The 24,043-nt window shown below is 40.7% G+C and overlaps 1 protein-coding gene across 18 annotated transcripts in view; it reads right to left on the bottom strand.

Annotated features, from left to right (window-relative positions):
• Positions 1-761: 761 nt before the first annotated feature.
• LOC108077683 (polypyrimidine tract-binding protein 1 heph) overlaps positions 762-24,043 on the bottom strand; it is a 170,015-nt gene continuing 146,733 nt past the window's right edge. For 5 of the 18 annotated variants that reach the window (XM_070287490.1, XM_070287486.1, XM_070287488.1 and 2 more), the window contains exons 9-16: positions 18,531-18,854; positions 18,170-18,455; positions 17,711-17,904; positions 16,889-16,922; positions 9,698-9,790; positions 3,099-3,315; positions 2,618-2,695; positions 1,157-2,477 (exon numbers count right to left, since the gene is read on the bottom strand). In XM_070287490.1, coding sequence (XP_070143591.1) covers positions 2,345-2,477; positions 2,618-2,695; positions 3,099-3,315; positions 9,698-9,790; positions 16,889-16,922; positions 17,711-17,904; positions 18,170-18,455; positions 18,531-18,854 — 1,359 coding nt within the window. In that variant the 3' untranslated portion in view covers positions 1,157-2,344. Of the gene's footprint in view, positions 2,478-2,617; positions 2,696-3,098; positions 3,316-9,697; positions 9,791-16,888; positions 16,923-17,710; positions 17,905-18,169; positions 18,456-18,530; positions 18,855-24,043 lie in introns of all 18 variants that reach the window. The other 13 variants (XM_070287493.1, XM_070287494.1, XM_070287501.1 and 10 more) reach the window with 12 other exon arrangements.

Here is a 24,043-nt window from a genome sequence, read left to right as displayed (position 1 = left end):
TCTGCTTCGGTTTGTTGTAGAGTTTTTAAGTTCGTTTAAATACTTTTATGAAATTTTGATTTGTCAAGAGTTCTCGTTTGAAATTCTAGCAGTCGTGGGTTCTGATATATGTAGATATCATATCATATCGCTTTACCTGGCTTCGATGCGCTAACAAAACGTGTATATAGTGTGTATAATATGTATATAAGGAGTAGACATAGACATAGAGCATATGTAAGTGTGATAAATATAGGTTGTAAGGTTAAGGTTAAGGTTAAGTTTAGAGTAGCTAGTTTTTGCATTATGTGTGTATATGAAACGCTAGAGTTGGCTCAAAAACGTTATTTTTTTTTGGTAAGCTTTCTGTGTTGCATGTGGAAAAATGTAGGTAGAGAGGCATTGTCAACTGAGCTCATTCTGGTACTCCTTACTCCTTTTCATTATCCTGTTTGCATTTTCTTCCGTTTTAGCTTCCGTTTTACATTCTTCTTCTTGGATTTTGCCACTTTTTTTTGATAACTGTAAATATAGTACTTTAATAAATTTTACATTTTACAATATTTTACTGTTGCTTTTCGTACACGTTTTTTTCTGGTTTTCTTGTTTAAATATATTCATTCATTTAATTGTTACCGTCTTCGTCGCTTTTTCTTTTGTTTTTTGTGATTTGTTTCCTTTGTTTTGTTTTTAATTTTAAATTACGATCACTGCTACTCATGCTTACTAACTAAATCCATATCCTTGTAAGTTACAATTAGTTTTAGATCTTTTTTTAACCCTTTTCTTTGTTCTTTTGCGCCAACGTATAAATAATTTCACTTTCTAAATATATATAAACTTTCATATATATATGTGTGTATCTGTGGGTGTGTGTGTATCCTGTGTGTGTGGGTTGTCTGTTGTTGTTGTTGTGGGGAGTCCTTGTAAAATTATCAAAAAATCATTCAGTTTTGTTTTGCTAAAACACGTATATGTCTTTCGTTACCAGTATATGCCTATGATTAAATATAATTTACCTTTCTTTTGATTTTGTTTTTTTAGTTTAGTTTTTTTTTTGAGATTATACTTTCTTTTTTGTAGCTTAAAATTTGTTTAATTTCCTGTTTCATGGTTTGTTGTAGTTCAACATACACGCCTAATCGCTAATGTCTAACGTTTTGATCGTTTTTGTGTATAATTTGCGCTAGCTTAACAACATTTACATATTACATACACACACATAGGGTTTTACGTACGCGTTACGTGGTTTTAACTGTCAGTTAAAATTATTATTCCGTGTGTCTGTCTGTGTGTGTGTGTGTGCCATAAGGATATATCTTCGACTGGGTTTTGGGTTTTGGATTTTAGATTTATTTCGATTTGTAATACAATTCTTCTTAAGTTGCATTTAACATTACTTCACATCGACTTCACCCTGGCTCTAATTCAATGTGCAATTCGGGACTCTCGGTCTTTTCTAAATACTCTCTCTCTTCCGCCTTAACTTTCACTTTAAGTCTAACAAAATGAAAAACATTTACGAGCTACGTTTATGCGATTGTGTTGCATTCAATGTTGCATACATACTTTGTAAAAAAATTATAGTTAAGTTGCATTCATTTAAAATATAATAACAGCATCATGTACATAATAAAACTCTTTGCCTTAATTCATTTTTTAACATAATTTCTCTCGTTTTTTTTTGTTTTTTGCTTAGTTTGTTCTTCTTTCGTTTTGACTTTCTGTCGTTTTTTAAAACCAAAACACAGTACAGTGCACTAAAAATATCTCTAAGTTACAATCTCCTCAGCTCTTTTACTTTACTCTCTACTTTTTATAGATTTTTTTGCTTTTGTTTTTTGTTTTTTGTTTGTTTTTATGTTATGCAATGCAATATACTTATCAACTATAGTTTTAAAGTTAAGCTTAAGTTACGATGTTGCTGATTGTTTAGTGGGTTCTTGTTTTGTTTGTTGTTGTGGTTTCTCTGTTGTCTGCGTGCTTCGTAAGTTGAAATGCTATTTCCTCTTTAAATTTCAAATATTTTTTTATTAACTCTTAGTGGTTTTTAGCAATTTAGTTAGAGGATTCCTCGCCGGTCTCCCTATGATTAAAACTGGTATATAGCTCATGCATCGATTGTTGCCGCTGGGTTACTTCACTTTTTTTTAGTTGAATTGATTGGGTTTGGGCTGGGGTTTGCGCTGGTGATTCGATTCGATTCGATGGGGTTTAATTATCAGTTAAAGTGCGGATGCATCCTCCTTGTACTGCGGATTATAGATTGTATCTGTTGCTGCCAATAGACCTGTAGCGTGGTGTGGTGCATGTAGCTGCCGGTTGCACCCAGTCAGGTTCAGTGAACCTGACTACGGATCGGATTCTAGATGTTCGACTTGGAGAAGCTCACGCGCAGATGATTCGACTCGGAGAGCTGGTGATTGTGCATCTTGATCAGCGCCAGAACGGCCTCCTCCACGGATGACAGCTGCAGCAGCGCCATTTTGCGGTCCTTGCTAAAAGTTAAAGAAGAAAAATTGTTAGGAAATGTGTTTATGGAAAGATTTAGTGATAACAGAGAAAGAAAATTAAGAATTTAAACTAATATTTAATTATATTTTCCTTAAACCTTTTCATTTCTCTGCCAATTACTTACGGGAAAAATTTGAATGCTTTGACTTCGAAGCTGTTCGAGGTGAAGGCTTCTTTGATGTCATCCTCAGAGCAGGACGAGCTGTGAATGGAAATGGAGAAAGTTTTGGGTATTGGTTAGGTTTAAAATTAACAATCACCGATTTAAGGGTGTTCGTTTGAATGGTGGCCCCGCTGTGCGGCTGGTCCATTGATACCGCCTGGCAGGGGGGAGACAGGCGCTCCAAGGGGCTTTTCGACTCATAAATTCACACAGCAAACGGCAGACAGGCACCCAGGCAGGGGCTCCTCCTCCTCCCCCACTGCCTTTGTAGCAGCAACCAAACCTGGCGGGGTGCTTTGTCATATTTGGCAGACGAGAAGGAGGATGCCACGCGGGGTGTCTGCTGCTCATAGCGGTAATTGTAATTGCCTTGTCGTGCCCAAGAAGCGCCAAGGAGCAGCTGCCCATCCACCTGTTTCCACCTTTAAGCTGAAATACTTACGGAATGTTACTTAAATGCAGTGTCGCCGATGGCGGATAAATGTTCTGGTAGTTCTTGCTGCCCGGCTTCTTGAAGCGATGCAGCGGATTCTGGGAGTAGTCACGTGTGAGTCCTGCGTCCGGCTGTCCCTCCTTGGGCAGCTGCACGGCCTGGTGTTTGCTGGCCATCACACGTATCGGTTTGCCCCATAAACGTAATTTATCAAGGTGAGACATGGCTGTAAGAAACAAAAAAAGTAACATGTTAAAACGACTGCAAACTTTTGTTGTTTGTTAGATAAGTTTGTTGTTGTCCAGAGTATTTGTTGACTATAAATGTATCTGGAAAACTGCAATTTATATGTTGGGCCACAAGCGATAAAATTGTTTTTGCAAGCCCCAGGGAGGTCCTTAAATAAATATACACGCAAATAGAAAAGTTATATGGAAAATACGAATATTTTTAGCAGAGTTTATAAGACAAAATATATTTTAAAAATTCATTTAAGGCTAGAGAAAATGTTGGAAATGTATTTAATAGTATATATATATTCTAGCCCCCCCTATTTTTCCCTCAGTGCAGTTCAAAGACACCAACCGCCATCGTTGAAGTCGCACAAAGTCAGCAATAAGTGCTGGCAAATATTTACATACTGAAATGTAACTGCAACTTTATCAATGTCGTCTGCCTTTGGTGATTTATACAAGCTGAAATGCTTGTTTGGCCGTAAAAGTATTACCAAACAAAAGTTGGCCATCTTCGGGCGGTTCCTTCTTCGCTTCCCCCTCTCCTCTCAGCCTTATATTTCTCATATTCCTGGCAGTCATAACACCTGCGGCTCTCCAATGCAATGTAATGGGAATCGAATCGAATCGAATGGGAATGCAAGTGCAGTAAGTTGTACTTAAGTACAATTCAATTTCCATTTCCCATTTCGATTCAAGTTTCGATTACGTGTTTTTTTTATTTAATTTTCAGGGAGAGAGATCTCTTTTTGCCTCGTCATCCAAAGGCTTAGAGGTCCGAAAACTTTTCTCAATTCTCATGTTGTGCATTATATTAATAAATTACATTACATTTTATCATTGCTGCTGCTGCTCTTGCCAGTGTTTTATTGTAAAGCAATATGCTTACTCAGCCGTTTATTGTTTGCCTAAGGCCGCGCGCACACTACGAGCTGAAAGCGGAGCTGACGGCTGACGGCTTATCAGCTCTCTGAAACAAACACACTACTTGTATGAGAGCGCGCACACTGAGAGCGGAGCTGAAAGCTGATAAGGTCAGCTCCGCTCCGCTCTGTTTGATCAACCAAACATGTTTGATTTTGTTAGCAGCTGACGCGAGCTGATTTTTTAGACTATTCTTTAAAAAATTGCCCTAATTAGCGCTTAAGTAACAGAAATTTAAATTTCTGTCCAGTTATATACAAAAGTATGAAGAATTTTTTTAATATTTATTAAAATAAAAATATTGTCAACTTTCCGAGATACAGGGTGCCAAAGTACACTAAAAAAACGTACTTTGTCAACCATATTCTGGAGAACTGGGTGGTCCGATTTCGAAAATTTAAATGTCATGATGATCTAAATAAATATGTCATCGCATTAACAACGATATTTTAAAAATATTAAAGAATTAAAATATGTTTTTTTTTAAACGTATTGCTTGAAAAACATTTACAAATCAACATCAGCTTCAGCTCGCAATGTGCGCGGCTGCAAAAAGCTCCGATCGCTGATAAGCTTTCCGCGGATAAGCTCTCAGCCGTCAGCTCCGCTTTCAGCTCGTAGTGTGCGCGCGGCCTAATGGATTAAATGATTTTACAGAAAAAATGAAACCAAATCCGGTCACCAGGGAATATAATAAATTGTAAAATAAAAGGGAGCAGCAGTGACAAGGCCCGTTGCTCATATGGCCTAAGCATCCTTTTTTCTTACCGGTTTTTTTTTTTTGCTGTATGACAAAACACTTGTAATAAAGATTAATGGGGAGAGGCAGGAGTGCTCTGTTGCAGCTGCTACCCAAAAAGTATCTTAAACTTTTAATTACAAGGCTGAGGCTAAGGCTGATCAACAAGAAATCATTATTAACTAACAAAAACATTAAGAAAAAAACGGGGGAAACCTCAAAAAGTAAGTGAAATGACTCGGAGAGATGGAGGAGGCTTTTGAGGGTTTGCCCCCTGTTTTATGCTTGAAGTTCTGGGCTTAAGACTTTTAAGCACCATTCACTGGGGAGACGTAGACCCAGACCCCACTCAGAAAATACTCCTTCCCCCTGCTCCTTCTCTTTCTAGAGGAAGTGAGAGTAAAGGTGTGGTCCCTGGCTCAGGTGAGTGTGCCTTCAAGTTAGTTGTAACTTTCACGATTTGAACGATTAATGTCCGGCAATGCCTTGACTATGATCTACGGCCAGACACTTTATTATCTCTGGCCCCGTAAACTATGCAAAACATCCTCGACTCTCTCTGTATCCGTAATTAATTGTGGCCAAAAACGGAGTGCCGGTCGCCAAGTCATTCAAACAGTCACTTAGCATTGTCAACCCAAGAAGTCCAGTGTTTCCAGGCGAAAACTTTCACTAAACTCTATATATATATTTCCCAGCACACACCATGGCACACATGGCGTATGCGTAATCGACCATAATATATATGGCAATAGAATGCTGCCAGTGCTGTGTCTGCCTGCCGTACGTTGTATGTTTTGCCCAAGTTTGTTTGTTTTTATTGCAAATGCCTTTATGCGTACGCTTATGCAAAATATTTTGTAGTAATTTGTTCGGCAGAAAGCAGGAAATTTATTTGCCAAAACGAAAAAGAGAGGGGAAACTACACACAACACACAGCTGTGAGTGTGCCTATAAATTCCATAGTATCGGGAGGGGGTGTGCGTTGTGTTGTGTGTCTACGTTTGTGTCTGCCTCTGTCCATAGTTGGTAATAAGTTGCGCAAAAACTTAATCCCGCCCAGCATCGCACTCCTTTGCCCCCTCTATACCGATTCTGATTTGGATTCTGATTCCCCAGTTGCCACCCAACAAATGCTCCATTATAATACACACACCTCGAACTGGCCAGCAAGTAGACGCAGCTTATAAAGTACACAAGGAAATATAACATATTAAAATAGGAAAATTCTAATAGTAAAGTAAATTTGTAAAGTTTGAAATTTGGAAATCTTTTACGCCCATTTTCCATTCATTTCGAATCAAAATCTTATTTTAAAGGTAATTTTAAGAATTTTTTGCTACAATTTTATCCCCAAATTTAATTCCAGTGTATGCCTAGCATGCTTATTGTTTTTTCATTGTGTGTTTTTGTCTATTTCCCAGCTCAGCGCCCTCTGATTGCTGTCGCAGTTTGTTTGGGGCCCCCCTAAAAGTTGGTTGTCCATTCTGGCGTCCGATTCTCATTGCTTTTCCCAGGCTTTCCCCCTCGTGATATTCCGTTGACTTCACTTACAAAAAAGAAAAAAAGAAAAAAGAAAACTTTTTTGCGCCTTTACGCTGTAATTCGTATGCTGAGTGTGCAATTGTAGCCGTATTTTGTGTGTGGCCCCCGCCATAACGCACACCACCTTACGAGACACTTTCGTATGCATGGGGTGAGTTGGTGACCCTGGACAGCTGCTGTTCCTTGTCCTGCATCCCTGCCCTCTCGTGTATCCTGCCGCTTTACCACCACATCTCCTGCTTTCTGTTTCCTGCTTTCCTTGCTCCTTGTTCGGTAATCGTCTTTGTTTGTTGGCGGAGAGTTTTGGGCAAAGTAACGAATGAATTTGTTAATATTTTATGAGTGCATAAGTGCGCACTCCTGCCCCAAACGGAGCTTCCATTTCAGACTTGTTACCTGGTGTCCAGGTAGCTGGGCTACACTTGGGGAAATTGGAAGGGGGTGTACTATACTAGAAAAGGTGGCATTTCCCATAGAATTGTTTCGAGTTCTTGGGAAATTTCCTAGCTAATCCCAATTAATATTCTGGGAAACTCCAAGAAATATCTATTTTTCCAGGGATAATTATGCATTGCCGACTTTTAGGCTTTAAAATAATTGTTTCTAGGAATTTTTAGAGATTTGTGGAAATTGTTTCTTAAATTCTATGAATTTCCTGATTAAATTATTAACTGAAACTTGGAAAATAACTACATTTCCACTTGAAATCCTAGTATTTTTGTTATAGTGTAGCCTGGGCTTGGCGAACGTAGCGAAAGGCAGCGGAAGTGTTTGCCATTTGGCAGTCCTTGCGGCACATTAGTAGTCTATATGCTGCCGCATGCCCATTAATATTTTCACATGTCCCGGGGCATTTGGTTCGAATTTCCACCAGGAACCTCAGCTCCTCCCTCTTGTTTTGTTTGGGAGCGGAAGGTATGTTGTCGACTTCCTCTCTAATTTGCTTGTTTGGTCAAACAGTTGACTGGCTTTGGTTTTGTCGGTTCATTTGCGTGAAATGCTGCACAATAGTTTTATCAACTGCAGTTGGCAAACCAACGGGGTCGGTATTTTGTGGTCCACAGAACTCTGTCAATTTTTGCGGACGAATTCAATTAACACAACGCATTGCGTATACGCCACCGAAATAAGTTGACTGTCAGCGGCACACACAAAAGGGGGGGTGGAGGACTATTATCCCGAAATGGATTTCAAAATTTAGCCATGCATTTTCAAGAGCTTCTGCTGATTAGCTTGTGCTTCCATAGTTTCCCCCCTTTTGTCAACCCAATTAATTAAGTAAGAAAATCTCAAAGCGGGAATGCTTTTGAGCAGCGGTTTACAAGGTGCACCGCCACGGCACTGCAGGTTGCAATGTTTACATAATTATAATTAAAAAATTAATTGAGTACAGGCACAAAGCATATTTTGATGGCGAAAAATAAATAAATAAAAATAAAAATAAAAGGAAATTGAGGCCACAGACGGTGGACAGACGCCAGAATGTGCGGAATGGCGTATACCCTACAGACATTACTTATGTGCGCAACCCCGTGTGTGTGTGTGTGCCCTGAACCTGCACTTATTTCCTTTTTATTTAAATCAATAAACAGTTGATGGCATTCATTATGCAGTAGCTTACGCTTTTCCAGACGCGCACAATTTGCTGGCAATTTCCGCTGCGATCGACCATTGCATTTATTGAACAGATTAAATTTATTTAAACTTTATTAACAACAGAGCAGAGCGCGCAGAGCTGGGCTGTGGGAATGTGTCAGGGAATCGTGACGGAAAATATAATTGATAAATTACATGTGCGAACGATTAACGCGCTCCGATGGCGGCCCGTTGGTTCGAACAGATTTCCAGGAGCTCGGCACAATGTGCTTTCATTGGTCATAAGCAGCTAATAACTCTTTTTGGTAGCCACTTAATATTTATGGCATGTGAAATAAATGATAATTGTGCTTAAAACTCATGGCTTTTAATGGGGAGATTTTCGAAATAATATTTTATAATTAAAACAAGAGGTTTAAAGATTTTTTAATTAGCAAAGAAATATGATTTCGAAGTTGAGTACAAGGATAGTATTCATCTTTTTTTTTTAAGTATTTAAAATTATTTCAAGAAGAGAATTCCAGCCTCTTTTGTGTAAGTTGATTCCCCTTTCCCTTTTTTATATTTTTTAAAATGATACAATTGTAATTAATAACTCTATATGACAACTGTAGTTAAGAACTCTGTCAAAGATAAAGAAAACAATCGGGGGGAATTTTCGCCCGGCTGTCGTTTTCAATTAAGCGCCATCCAGCTGGGCCGCTGCACTTTGACAGCTTTTTGAGTTATTTTTCCAGCGAATTGCGTATAAAAAGGCACAAATGAAGGAAGCTCGAGCCCGCTGAGTGCTGACGCGGCTCTGACCGGTGTAAAAACACACAGAGAGAAAAGAGAAATTGGGGAAGATAGCCCCATGCCAGCTCAGATATATATACAGTATAGTTGGCGTGTTAAATGGAATAAAACCAAATCGAAATGAAAATTGAAAAAGGTGTTGCTGTCGGCTGCCTTGCTGTTTTTGTAATAAAGTGGAATTTGGCACGTCGGTTGGCTGCTCTTAACGCGACAATTTTCATTTCGCTTAATGCGTGTGCGAGGCGAGAGATCCTGGGGCGAGGTCCTTCTTGCCCTGACAATGCCAAAGTGCACACAAATAAATGCAATAAAATGATTGGCATGTCCCGTCGAGCTGCTGTTGCTGCTCTTGCTACTGCTACTGCCTTTGTTGGTCGGAAAATGGGTGGAAAAACTGGACCAGGTGTTGCGCCTCCTGGTAATAAAGCGCTTATAAAATTTCATTTATGCCACCTCCTCTCCACTGCGTTCCCATTCCCCCTTGCTACGCCTTAACAATTTTTATTATTAATACATTTTGTTTGCTGCAACGGGAACGGTTACGGTTGCCAAAGGAATGCACCGCCGCCGTTTGGAATTTCATGTTGCTGGAATTTTCATTTTAAACAAGCTGCAAATTGCAGTTGCTCATTTTTTTTGTAGTTATTGTTGTTGTTTGCTCTGTCCAGGATTCACAGACTGCGATTTTTCATTACTTTCATTTCGCAGTGGGTGTCTGTGTGTGTTTTCCACCGGTTTTCCGGGGTGAAAGTGCGTTTTGTTTGAGTTTGACTTACCCAAATAAGCTTGCTGGGGCTCCGCCATCTGTATGAGTGCCGAGTCCTTCTTGTTGTACAGGATCTTTACACGTTGCACATCGCCGTATACACCTGCGTTTTCCAAAAAGGGAGAGAGAGAAAGAAGAGGGGAAAATGGAGAACGGTTGAGGATTATGAGTATACAAGAGTTTTTGCTGCCACTGGGCTCTAGTTTCCCAGCGTTTGTTGCCAGTAAAGTTATAAAAGTTTTGGGTATTGGCTGTACGAAAGCGAGGCGAGGCCAGCAGGGACAACTAATAAGAAAATTACAAGGGAAATCCTTCAAATAAGTGCTTGAAATTGTGTCTTAATAAATTTAGAATTAAATATAATTCTTAGATTTTATTTATTACAGTTTTATTGAGTCTAGAAAGATCTATAATTTTTTAATTATTATTGTATATTATATATTAATTCAATTTCCTATACGAAGGTATTACATTTTTCAAGTTCAACCCCATCTTATTTAGCTTGACGCTACCTTAAACTTGCACCTGGACAAAGTATGGCATAAAGCTTCTTGCAGCTTCTTCCAGCTTCATCCAGCTCCTTTAGCTTCTCCCGCGATGCAGCTTGCATTTTCGGACAGCTCGAAGCGGTTTATGGAGGCCGTTGGAAAAGTTTTACACCCCACCAAAAAGCCATAACATGTACGCGAGATATATCAGCCCTCCCAGCGCCGCCACCTTCTTGGGTCCATTTTGCCCAGAGGATCCCCAGGACAGCAGCCAGGCACTCGCATTATTGCCGCGGGCCAAGCCGTTAGTATCATGTACGAGGAAACTCATAACTGGCTCAATAAGTTTCCTGCGCTATTTTTTACGAGCTTCAATTCGAACTCCGGCTAAGGATTCTTTTGCAGGAGCAGGAGGAGAAGCCACCGTCTTACCTGGGTTTTAAGGCCACGGATTTTACAGCTGTCAGACAAGGTGTGCAACTTTTTGGCCGGGCTGCCGGGCGGACGCGTTATTGAATTGTATTTTATGGCTTTACTGGCGCCCCGCAAACTATGCAATATTAAGCCAGACCAAGGACGCAAGGACTCAGCTGCAGGAGGGACTGCATTAAGTCTGGCAGATGGCTTTAAGAATTTAAGTGGACATCTCCGGCGGTCAGTGGACTCTTTTTTGCTTTGACAGCTGCCCGAAGGTCCTTGGGTGACTTGTGCAGCCAATCAGCGGCAAATTTGAAGCTGGGCGCAAATTGCCATCGAGCATAAAAAATAGTTGCCGCTCGAGTTGGTGGCCAAAGGGCAATGGCTACAACAGTCCGACTTTGGAGTCGGACCCCAAAGCAAACAATGTAAAGTGCAGTCCTCCTCTTTGCCCCAAGACAACAAATCGAATAATGCGCAAAGTAAATTTTCAACTACTTCAACACACACACACACCTTGGAGAACAAAAAGTAAAAATAGAGATGTATACACTCTAGGAAAAGTCCTTGCTAAGCTTTTAAATTCATTTACTTTGCGACATTTTCCTGAAGATCTAATTTTAAATGATTTAAATTAAATTTTAAAATTGAATTTTGAAGTATAAATGGTTATTAAATTTAATAAAAATCTATAGCAACTAGTTTTCCAATTAACCAATTTTCTACTAAACACAATCAAGATGCATTTTCTTGGTTTCTAGGTCTCTTCTCTTAGCTTTAAGTGCCTAATTTTATTTCGAAATATTCCTAAACCACTCTAAAAACCCCTCCATATTCATGGCCATACTTATTTCTTGCTGTGCACCCCAACTTAGGAAGCTGTGTGGCCATAAAAGTGAGGGCCATGCCAGCCACTCGGAGCGTAGCGAAGCGAGCGGTGCGCTAACAAGTTACAAAAGTAGCAATGGAAATGCAGGTAGTAAATAGTAGGAGAAGGATTCGGTTAGAGCAGGAGCAGGAGCAAAAGGATGGAGCACACAGTTCAACAGTTGGCAGTAAATCCATTTTATACAGACGACTGGCCACCTGACTGACTGACTCCCTCTGTTACCAGTTATCCGCCGGACGACGACGACGACGACGACTTGACTTATGCCAAAATGCCGGCCAATTTCATTTCGTTTTTCGGTTTTGGCCAGCACAAAAAATATTTCTTGGTAGCTACAATTGCAGCTGAAGCTGTGGCAGAGCCAGAACTAGAGCAGCAGACAGCCACATCTGCAGGTATTGGCAGTGGAGCGTATGGAGTGCCAGCATAACTTGAAGTTTGGCGTGCAACGGGGCGTATGAGCAATACGGTTGCCATGCAAAGTGCGCCCAACCACAGGCTTCTTCTTCAGCTTCGGCTTCAGCTTCGGTATTCCCAGACTTCTCTCCACCGACAGACTTGATAATAATTTATTATCGGAGAAGCAGTTTCCCTCTACTTTTGCCTTCTCTTTTTCTTTTTATATATATATATTTTTTTCTGGTTTAGCGACACTAACATATGCAGACATGAGCCCCGGGATTCCCCGATGGCCCATTAGTCCTGTGCTTGGGCATATTCCAGATGAAGAATTATGCGGCAGAGAGTCTGTAAAGTTTTTTTCGCCTCTTAAATTTTTCACCTGCCGCCGCCTGAATTTAGAATTTGAATCGACAGTTTCAATTCACTGCGACTTCCATTTAATCACATTCCGAACGCGCGCATTGGCGCTGTGAAAGCGATTTATGAAAAATTCATTGATATTATTTGCACATTGGATTTAATTTTTGGCGGTGTTCAGGGCGGAGAGCAGGGCACTTTATCAAATTGCATTGCTCTGCGTTCTCTGTGCTGTGGCAACATGTAGCGCATAAAATTTTATGAAATTATTTCGCACAAAGCCGGGCCCGGATCTCTGTCTCTCTCTCTAACGCTAAACGCATAAAAATTCAATTAAACACGTTTCGACAATATTTTCGGCAATGATATAAATTTTTATCACGTCATTACAATTACATAAGCGGATTACAATGGGCCCACACATATGCGTTGGGTGTGTGTTATGGGTTGTGTTTCCCAGACGATTTGCAGACTGATTAAGTTTTCTTTTATTGTTATGCAAAGGGCAACTCAATCCCAGCCTTCGATTTGGGGGAGAGAGCAGGGTTAGATTGGGGTGATTCCTGGGCCTTCGAGGACCTTATTGAGTGCCTTGACAGGCTAAGCGGCATGTGTCAAGTGTCTGGAGAGCAGGCCATGCCCCAGAAGTGGGGGGCCTTTAGGTCCTTTTCAATTGAGTCCTCTCTCGCAGGACGAACAAAGCGCTGTCAAAACTAATAAAATGTCTGACTGCCTACCGAATGAAAAGGGTTTTTTTTCCTGGCCAACTTTTCCAGGGTTTTGGCCTTTTTGTTGCCGCTGCTGCTGTTGCTGTTTTTCCAGCTAGATCAATCCCAAACGCGTTTGAAGTGCGTTCGTTGTTTGTTGTCTCCTGAGCTGAGCTTGCCACTTTTATTATTTGATATGCAAACACACACAGGCAGGCGAGGCGTTCAGGTGAGCGCAGGAGGCAGCGAACCGCATAGCGTCTCGGTCCTGATCCTAGTCGCGCCCTTTGACCCCCGACCCTTTGAAGTGCTAAATTCGCTGGCACCCAGGCAAAAGGTGGCCCCGCCTCATGTGGGAAATTGTTGTTACGTGTCCTTGCGTTTTGGCATTAACATAACAAAAGCAGCCGTTATGCCATTTGCCGGTTTGCCATTCGCTTGCCACTTCTCTGTTAGAATACACTGGGCGAAAAGCACTAGAATTTATGTATTTTATAGGGAAATTTAAGGTTATTTAAGGTTATAAAGACTAGACTGGGTAATGAATTACTTATAGATTCAATATTTTTTAAGCTACTTATTTGCTTGAAAAACTCTCAAGAGAGATGTAAACTATTTAGCTCATTTTTCCAGAGTGTAACTGTTTAGCTAGCTTCCTTCCAAGTGTCACTGGCATTGCTTCTGTCTGTCCCCTGTCTGCTTAGAGCTACTTGGAAATTCAAAAGGTTATTACATAAAATTTTAGCCTGCCATTTGGCTGATTGCCCGTCGAAAGTCGCAAGTTGCAAGCTGCTGGTTGCTAGTTGCTAGAAGAGTGTCTCTGGCCGTCAATTACACGCTGGCTGGTTGCCTTCCTTCGAGTTTATCTAAATCTATTGGCACCCCAATAATAATACGCTTAACGTTCGACTTATCGACATCTCTTCGTCGTCTGTCTGTGTGCAACAGGGCGTATGGGGTATCCGAAGAGGAGGAAGTTGAGGAGTTTCCTACTTTTACGCTTATGGACCTCTGAGTCCTTCGAAGCGTTTAATCAGCAATCTAAGCTTTATTAGCAGTGCAGGAAGGCAGTCAGGCAGGCAGTCAGGCAGGCAGTCAGGCAGGCAGTCAGGCAGCCAGGCAGTCAGCTGCCAAGCTGTAACTTTAGCTGTTGCAACACTGATCGGATTTTCCCTGGATTTTCCACAGACTGCTTCCCCTCTCTCTCTCCTGCTGCTGCTGCTGTTGCACAAATCCCCCACAAACAGAAACAATTTTTAAGCAATTAATACGTTCGGCAACAGTTTTGTTTACTTTGAGCGATAAGCCCTCTCTACCGAACTGCTGCTGACAGAATGCCGAGTGCAATTTGTAAATATAAATCAAAGGCAGCAACCGCAGGCACACAAGGGTTAAGTTCAAGCGGCTTAACCCCCTGTTGTTCCCTCAGCCAACCGCTCACCTCTCCATTTCGTTTCGTTTGTTTGGCAAAAGTTTATATTTGGGTATTTAAACTCAAATTAAATGCATTTGCATGCAAACAAAGGAGGATTCTGGCCACAAACAAACCGTTTTGTGTCACCAGAGAAAGAGGGAGAAACAAAGGAGCACACACACACAAAAAATTCACCAGAGATTGTATCTCTAGGAATAAGGAAACTGGACTCGGAGTTGTATGGCAACCAAAATCCATTATGCTGCAATTATGCGCCACACATGCTTGTTTGCCGGACAAAAACTTGCTCAATCGATGTGTTTTGGTAATTAAATCAAGTACATAATGGAGCAAGCTAAACGGAGAAATGGAGAAATGCAGCGCAAGTGAAAAGTCAACTGGGAATCCCATAAAATAATAAACTACACACAAGCAGCAAGGAGCAAGGAGCAGGATGATGTCGGGGACAGCAATTCAAACAGCAAACCCCATTAACTTTACAAAGTTAGTTAAATTCATTTGGCAAACAGACGACAGACGGAGAGACTACGACGAAAAACTAGCAAGGAGACACAATCCTAGTGCTGCTCCTCCTTCTCTAGGAGAAACCAACCAACCAACCGAGCGAGCGAGCGGCTAACCAAGCCAACGAGCTACGAAAAGTCACAAGTAAATTTTATTTCAATTGTGAGAGCCAGCAAAAACTACACAATGATCATGACTGTGTGTGCCACAAAAAGGTGCACACACTATGTGTATATATGTGTGTATTATAGAGTGAAAGAAAGCCAGAGAGAAGGGGCAAAAAACCACACAAAATGCACGGTGAGAAATGGTTAAGAAAATTCTACTTTAAATGGATATTTTTGGAAGTAGCAAAGGTGCTTTAATTGTAAAGAATTTAAGCTGACTTTACTCTTAATTTTCAATGGAGTTTAAGCTATTAAACAAGGTTTTTAAATACGCTTTTATATTTTAAATTAAAAGGTAACAACTATGATTTGTCTATATTTTTTCTTAAATTAAAAATTACTCTACAAAGATCTTTCCCGAAAATATATTGTAACTTACTTAAAATTGCTTAATTTTAATACAATTTCTTTTCAACTAATTTATCCCCCCTTCTATGCTTTATTAAGCTTCTGTAAAACCCACTTTTTCGCTCAGTGCCTACACACTTAAGCAAAGCAACAGCAACAATGGGCGACAGCAACAAGCGCAATGATAACTAAATAAATGGACATTTTTATAGCTATGCACTTCCGCACTCAATCTTTTGTGCCGCCTGCAAGCGAGTGTGTGTCCGTGTGTGTGTGTGTGGCAGGATGAGCACATGTTAAAGCATGTGTTTTGTGCATGCATTTTAGTCCTGGCAGCAAAGTCCTTAGACACTTACACCCTCACGCCTCACAATGGAAGCCCCGGCCACGAGCACACACTTAATTCATGTAATTTCACACAGACAGCAGAAGAAGCAACAGGATGTAGGTACAAGGACTGCAGCAACGAGTCCTTACAGTGCGGTCTCTCTCACTTGTTGCCAGTTGCCTCTTGCTACATGTTTTTAATATATGTACAAACATATATATGTTACATATATTCATTGTTTTACAATTTGTAAGCAGAACTTATGACAGGATAAATGGATATAACCCAGAACGGTTTCTATTTCTATTGCTATTTCTATTTCAATTTCCATTTCAAGTTGCCTGATGGAAAGCCATTAGAAAGCCATTTGCTGAAGGTTCAGGGTATGGCTTTGGCTTTGGATACAGGGAAACCATTTAAATGGATTTTATGTCCTGATCGGGAAGCTGTCCTCAGAGTTTACAGGATCGCTTTAAGCCAGAACCAGAGAGGTTTAGGTTTAGGTTGGGCGTTAGAAAACCTAGAGGTCGAAAGTTTTACAGCCATTTTATATTTCCCACATGGCGGATGCATTTTATGAGCCAACGTTTGGTTCCTGCCTGGTTTTTTGTCTTACTTTTTAAGGCTTTTTCAATATTTTAAACAGTTTGTGCCGCATTTTTGTCAGCTATTGCTTTGTTTAACCCACAGACACCCACCCCCCGAAGTGCATAAATAATTCATGGCACTTTTGCTGATTGCACGTAAATGGCGTAAATGCCAAAGCCCCGGAAGTACCAACAAACACAACAAAAGTATACAAAAAACAGAAGAGAAAAAGGATATATAGGACCCAGAGCTGGCCTCGCTCGATTCGTACAGTGTAAATTCAATGAATAATCAAGTAAACTACTTATAAATTGTTCAAGGAGTGTAAATATATATATATAAGGGACACGTTGTGACTGGGCAAGGCTAGACAGGACCTTAGAGAATATGCTTTCCACTTTTTAGACTTCAAAAAGATATAGTAAAAGAGTTTAGTAGAGAGCTCAAGGATATCTTTAGCTGGTCCTTGGTCTACCCTTGCCCCAGCGAGACAACAAACAAATAAAATTTGGGAAAAAAAAACTGGCAATTAATAGTAAGAGTAAGTAGTAATTCGGTTGTGCAGACGTACCAAAGAGGGTAAAGAGAGCATCAGGCGTGACCATCTACAGAGAAAAAGAGAAAATAGAGTTTGTCGTCAGTTAGCGAGAGTTTCGTTTCAGATGTTTTACAAATAATAAAATAAAACAAAGATTAAAACAGAGAGATTTAAATGAACAGATGATGAATCTGGCTGGGAAAGAGAGAAGGGTAAAGGTAGAGGCTGAGGCTGAGGCGGAGTTTGGTTGGGGAACAGATCCCCCCGATACACTACACATATAATATATACGAGTACAAATATAACAAGGTAATCTATTTGATGGTAAATAAAATGTAAAATCAAAGTAGCTTTGTCAGGTATTTGTTTGCTTGAAACAAAAAAATGTTAAATGATAGTTAATACTTGTAGAAAAAATGTGGACAAACACGGAATGTGAACTAATTGAAAGCCTTTGGTTAAACATGATATAGATAGATGTAAAAAATGTGTGAAAGAGACATTTTTTTTAAACTTCCATCAGTTTAATATATATTTTATTTATATAAAATTATTTTTTAGGGGCTTACAGTAGGGATTTTTTCACTGGCACATATTGTAATATTGGCCACAAAAATGAAATGATTGGAAATATATTAAAAGGATCTTTGGAAACATATTTGCCTTGGTTTATATTTAATTTTTTATGGAGAATTATACACAAAATTAAATTCTTTTAAATAAACACAAGAGTTTAAAGTCTTAAATGGTATTTAAAAAGCCCAAGAAGCTAATCCTATTTATTAGAGCTACAAATTTCATCTGCAAGGTTTACATTTCCTTTTAAATTTTAAACTCTTAAAGTGGGACACTTACCTCCTCATTTAAATTCGAGACGAGCAGAACATTCGAGTATCCGCGCATGGCGGGTGCGGCTGTCTGCAGGGCACCGCTGTTGGCCAGCGAGAAGGCGGCCAGATTGGGCAGGGCATTGCTATATCCTCCGGTTAGCGGAGTGCCCAAGCCCAGGGCGAAGGGTGGCAGGACTCCAGGGGCACCCAGGCCGTTGACTGAAATCAATCCAATTAATCAAAGTTAGTTGGATTCTTGCCAGTGCCTTGCGTTATCCTGATTAGTTGCATGCCACTTAAGCTCGTAATACGAATCGATAGCAGGTGTAAAGGCAAAAAATAGTGGAAACAAAGCATAGCTACGTATTTTTGTTGAGTGTATTAAGTGGTTAGTTTTAGTAAGCGTTTTCTGTGTGTGGTTAGCAACTTGAAGCGTAGAAAAAACATAAATGAAAAATTCGGGAAAATGTTCCGTTTGTGTTACCTATTTTATCACCTGTTAGGGAGGGCCTTTGCCGGGCGGCGATCAGTAGCAGATCGTTGGTATTCATCAGTCCGCCGGCTGTGGGCATTAGATCAACACCGGGCTCACCCGGAGGCAGCGCGGGGTTCGTAAAGTCCCGCGACTTGTCATTGTTGTACTTTACATTCAGTGCCGTCAGCTTGCTGTTGTCAATTCGCAGCGTGCAGCAGCCATTGTAAATGTTCTGGCCGTCCAGCAAGGACTTGGCATGCTGGGCCGAGTTGGCATCCGGATACTGGATGAGGGCCTAAAGAACACACAAGGAAAATCATACAAGTAACTTAGTTTAAATTCCCATAGATAATCAATATCCTTTTCCCACCTGGAATGAATTGTTCTTGGTGAAGGTGACGATCTTGAGAACCTTGCCATAACGCTGGAAGATCTGATGCAGTATATCCAGCGATACGGGATACATCAGCGACTCGACAATCACACGCAGCACGGTGTTGGGTCCTCCGGCCGAATTGGTATTATTTCCAGCCGCATTCACGGCACTGGTGTTATTCTGCAAGATGGCCACGGCACTGCTGTTGCTATCGCCGGAGCTATTGGCATTGTTGCTGGTCGCATTGGCGGCGCACAAGGGCAGCGGGGAGCCGCCCGCCGGCGACTGGATGCGGTAGTCGCTCTGGACAACCGAATTCTGTAAAAATATAAAAAAGAAGAAAAAAATTAGATGTTGAGTCAATTTACTGACGGCGGCAACGCCGGAAACTTTTATTAGTTAAAGGCGCAAACTTTTGCGCATTAATCATAGCAAAGCAAAGCCTGGCAGTGCACAAAATTTATGCAGCTGGGCAAGTTTTTTACACAAAAAGAGGACAAGAAGAGGTGCACTTAAAGGAATTTTAATATATTTTTCTAAGAAAATTATAAATATAAAATATGAAAATTAAAAAACTCAGATTTTAAGGGATTTTAAAAGAGGAAAGGCCAGCCATTTTTGAAAGTAAAAGATTTTCCAATGGAATCTTCATGTCTTTTACAATTCATTAAATTATTTAACCTTAAAAAAAACCTAATAAGTAATTTAGTTAGTCAATTAATAACTTAAAAATATAAGATTCAGTTAACCCATTCTCTCTTGATTCAATTAACATCTCCCAGAATTCTTTTCCAAGTGCAGAAATATGCTAAACATTTGCACGGCAGACAGGGAATATCCTCCTGCGTGGCCGCCGACATAAATCTCAATCAAAATCAATAATATCAAGTATCGTAATAATAAAAGGAAGCGGGAGGGAGGGAGAAGAAACCATCTCCGTTTTCCCTCGTCCTAGGAGTCCTGCCAATGACAAGGATGCCGAAGCGGATGTCAGATACGGCCACCTCCTCTTAGTGAGCAACAAAAAACTTCTTGCGTGAAATATACACGTTCTATCGGAAAACAATTTAATGACATTCGGAAGTAAATTTATTCCTATTCGTGCTGAATTTTGATTTCGAAAATCATAACGTAAACACATTCGACCGCCCATGGCCATGGGCCCACCTGCCTCCCGCAACCCCCTCGATTTTCCTCTGATTTTTTCCTACGATTTCCTTGGCATCCCCGATATCCTGTGCCTGCGCGTTCTATTTTATTTTTCGTATTTTTTTTTTCGTCTTGTGCGTTTGTCAGCGCAACAGGATGGGTGGCAAGAAAAGTTCTCGGGGAAAAATCCTCCCCAGGCGTGCTATTTGTTTCCTTTGCCTAGATAAATTCCGCTACCATTTGAAACAAAGAGCAGGTCGACGTGAGCTCCTTCGCCGGGGCTGCTGCCAAAGTTTGTAAAAATAATAAAAATTGATTAGAATTGCCAGAGAGTGCCGACGAGACGCTAGACGATGGGGCGTATGTGGGATGTGTATCCCCTACTAAGACTAGGATATATATCATGGGGGAATGGGCAGGGGGCATGGGCATGATGATGCGGCTGCTTCATCTTCGATTGCCATTCCGGCCCGAAATGCCTGTGGGATGCCATCAGTGGGTTTCTATTCCTTTTCCTTTTCGCTTTCCTTCTGCCAGCGCGTAATTTGATACTTCACTTTGCCTGATTATTATGATGACGATGACGTTGATTGTGTAAAAATTGTAATGTAATTGCTGGCAAGCGTTTTTCCTTAGCCCATCTATTACTCATGCCCTGTGTCCCTTTGGCTTGGGGATTGACTGTTGTTGTTTAAACAGTAACTAAGTTGGTTAACATTAACTGCCTGTCAAGTGGCAAATTGGCAGGCGTTTAAGCACTTTGATAATTGTGCATAACTTTGCCCTGACAACTTCAAAGAGAGAGTAACTAAGCAAAGGGAAACTAAGTAGTTACAAAGTTAAGGGAAGGGATCTTGCACTGAGAGGAAAGTGTAGGGTTTATTTAAAAATTAAACTAACAAGAAGATAAATCTAGAAAATCCCTAAGATCTCTAGTTGCTATTTCCTCTAGTATTTTTCTTGTTTAATTATATTTCTTTTCTCGTAATACCTCCCCTTTTTTTCACAGTGCCATAAAGGGTTATTGCCGCTTTTGCAGTCTCCAAAAGCCAAACCAAACTTTGGCAGCACTTGCACCTATATTAGGCTAAGCCATTCTAATTATCCTTGCAGGACACATGGTGAGCAATGGCATTGGATGGGAAGGGTTAAAGTTTAGGGACCACAACCACCAACATCATTAAACATAACAAACGGTTGGGTGTGTGTTTGTATTGGGCTTTGGCTTGTCGCGGTTTTGCCTGTTAATGAGTCAATTGTGTGCGCCCTCTCTCCCTTATCCCGAATTGTTGTTGTGGCCTGATTAGATATGCAAACACCCCACCCACACACAGCACTACTCACCACATTGTTATAATTTAATATCGATGGAATGGTTTTCGCGGCTTCCCTTCACCTTTGCCGCGATAAAAGGCCACATTTGATAAGCCAAAAGCGCTTTGATAAGCACAAACAAAATGAGTACTATATATCGGCAAAGTTGCTGATAAGCACATTTATCGATCGGTACGCTGTCAGTGGGAAAATCTGGACAAAGGACACACGTGTCGTCTCCCGAGCATTTAACTAACGTCGTCGTGATGGGAAAACCATGGGGATACGACCGACCGGCAGAGCAACTTGCTAAATCATAATCGGAAAACTTTACCCAAGTTGCTGTTTTTTTTTTGTTTTTTTTTGCTCCCCCCAACTTAAGCTTTTAGTTGTGAAAAGTTTATAGATTTTTGGTGAAAACTATTATGCATTAAACAGAGATTCCTGTGGAAGTGCAGCCTGCATTCAGGAGATTCTTTAAAATCTTTTTCTGATGGCCACATATGGTGGGAAAAGCCAAGAAATATTTAACAAATTTAATAGTTTGGAGATGGTTAAAGTACAGTAGAGGTTCTTTATGAATGAGAACTAACAAGTTGGGTTAAATAAAGAAACATTTACTTGACAAAAATAAGCAATAATAGTTCACCTACTCCATTATTATCTCTATTATTATTTTGAAAGTCTATAAAAACACTCTTCAGGAAGTTCATTTTATATGGTATTCACTTTTTTCAGAGAGCCTGCACTGGCATAAGCCCAGGAGAAGCTGGCTGGCAAAACTTTTGCCATATTCAACAAGCTGAAAAGAGAACTCGGCAATTGTTTTATGATTTTGATGCGGTTTTTGCATAAGAAATAAACCCGGAAAATGGCTGACAAAAGGCAAAAGCTGAAGCCTGAAAACCGCAGAGCGACAGGCGCCAAAAAAATATTGACGCTGCTTTCACTTAAGGTTTTGCATAAATATTTTTGTTTCATAGCAGCTCCTGCTGCTGCTCCTGCTTTTTTCTCCTTTCTGGCAGAGGCAGGAAGTTTATTTTCATTGCAATGTCACACTGAGTACCTTTTTCCCCCCAGCATTTTCCTTGACAGGCACACTTTAAACTGCAGGCGAGTGAGTCCTTTTCAAGGAGGCAGAGAAGAAGTGCTCAAGTGTCGTCGCCCCTTTTCGAGAGCTGGCTTAAGTGTTTGAGCCAAGTTGGGAAAAGTAAGGGGGCTATGGCTAGTACTACCGAAAAAAAAAACGTATCCAAAGGAGCTTCCAGGGGAAAAGTTTTTCGGGGCAACTACCAACCACTACAAGTTATGAACTTGTGTAGTTAAGTTTTAAAGCTGAGCTCCCGGATTATGTATTACTTTGCTGTGGGTCGTTTATCTGCCTGGTTTTTACGGTCAAGCCCAGTCAGTCCAAGCTGCGGTTTCTCTCTACCAAAAGGAAAAAAAATAAAACCATATTTGTCTTATTTATGCACAAGGCAAATATAAGCAAAAATAGCAAACCGCGCAAAGTGTGTGTGTGTTAAAAGCCTTTTGGCGAACATATTCCCACATAAATAAATACGAGTTACGCAAAGTAGCAAAATCCGCTGGCCAACAAAAAAGGGATAAGTCAATACGCCTGTGAAAACAAAGGGAAAATAGGAAACTCTTTTCTGCCACCCCCTTTCCTTGAGCCTCTTTTTGGTAATGCAAAACTAATCAATACAATGAAAATATTGACACAACTGCTGGAAAAGTCACTGCATATATACATATATAAAGTTGTCAATTGTCAGTTGTCGGTTTTTCGGGGTTTTGCAGCAGTTGTTATCCTGCTATAGCTTGGCTTGCTCGCACGTCCTTGGCGAAACAATGTAATTTAAATCCATTTTCAACACGTCGCCAATCAAAATGGCAAAAAGCTTTAGCGCGCGGCGCAAGTATAAGCAAACACTGGCATCCGCATAACTCAAAGGATCAGGATCAGGAGAAGGAGCCACATACGCTGCTGCTGCTCCTCCTCCTGCTGCTGTTGCTGTTGGGAAAACAATAAGATTAGCTTACTTTTCCTTTCGACGGCGGACGTGGGGCAAAGTAAACGTGAAAATAAAATGGGAAAACAGAAAACAGGAAAGAAAAACAGCGCATAGAAAAATAAACATCGAGCAGAAGCAACAACATCAGCAGATAGCTCAGCGCTCTGTTCAGAGATATGTCAAGTTATTTGCCTGGGCGAAATCCTTTAACTGCACAACCCTGAGAGTTAGACAAATAGCGTGCCGAAAGTAAAGGCTCCATAAGCTCGTTTTCCTCGCTTTCCTCGCTTTTCTCGCCTCCTCCTTGGGCTTTTCCCAAACAGGCATTGACAGGCCTGTCTCTGGGCCAGGCAGCAAATTAAATAACACATCGAGCTGTGTGTGTCGCTGAGCCTGGTTTATATTATTAACACCAAATCAAATGTACAACTCTTATCCCCTTTCGGTGTTATTTATAGACGCGGCGAGGTCTCTGCCTAAGACTTTGCTAATCAGCTTGATCCTTTCTGCGGCTTAATCGCTTGACATTTGTATTAGTTTCCCCCCTTTTGCCAGGTGTCAAACGGGGTCTCTGTAAATTAATCCTCCTTCGTGTTTCCGCCTAATTTTCACGTGTGTGCCCCATTAATTGACAATTGCTGTCCGTCACCTTTGGGTGTTATTTCCCCCTCTTTTACTTAGTATTTTTCTCTCTAGTTGGGATTTTCGCTTTTCATTTGTTTGATTTTGCCACAGGAGGCGTCCGGAAAATGCAGCTCTCTCTCTATGGCTTGTCTCTGTAGTCGGCAATTTAATTTAATTACAAGGTAACCTTATCACTGAAGGGAAAGCCAGCACCTGCCCGCAAACACACACAACACAACACAACAGAGCAGTTAACACATGCATTCGCACAACACACGGCAAACACATGCAAACAAGCGTTCTTCAGGGAAATGCATTTGCAATAAGCACTGAGGGAAATTCTGGTGAGGAAAATTCTACGTAAACTTGAGAAATCAGTAGCTGGGGACTTGGGTTTTCAGC

The sequence above is a fragment of the Drosophila kikkawai genome, chromosome 3R (assembly GCF_030179895.1).
Source record: "Drosophila kikkawai strain 14028-0561.14 chromosome 3R, DkikHiC1v2, whole genome shotgun sequence".
NCBI lineage: Eukaryota > Metazoa > Arthropoda > Insecta > Diptera > Drosophilidae > Drosophila > Drosophila kikkawai.
Note: the sequence above shows the minus strand (reverse complement) of the source record. Positions and strands in the feature narration are given on the sequence as shown.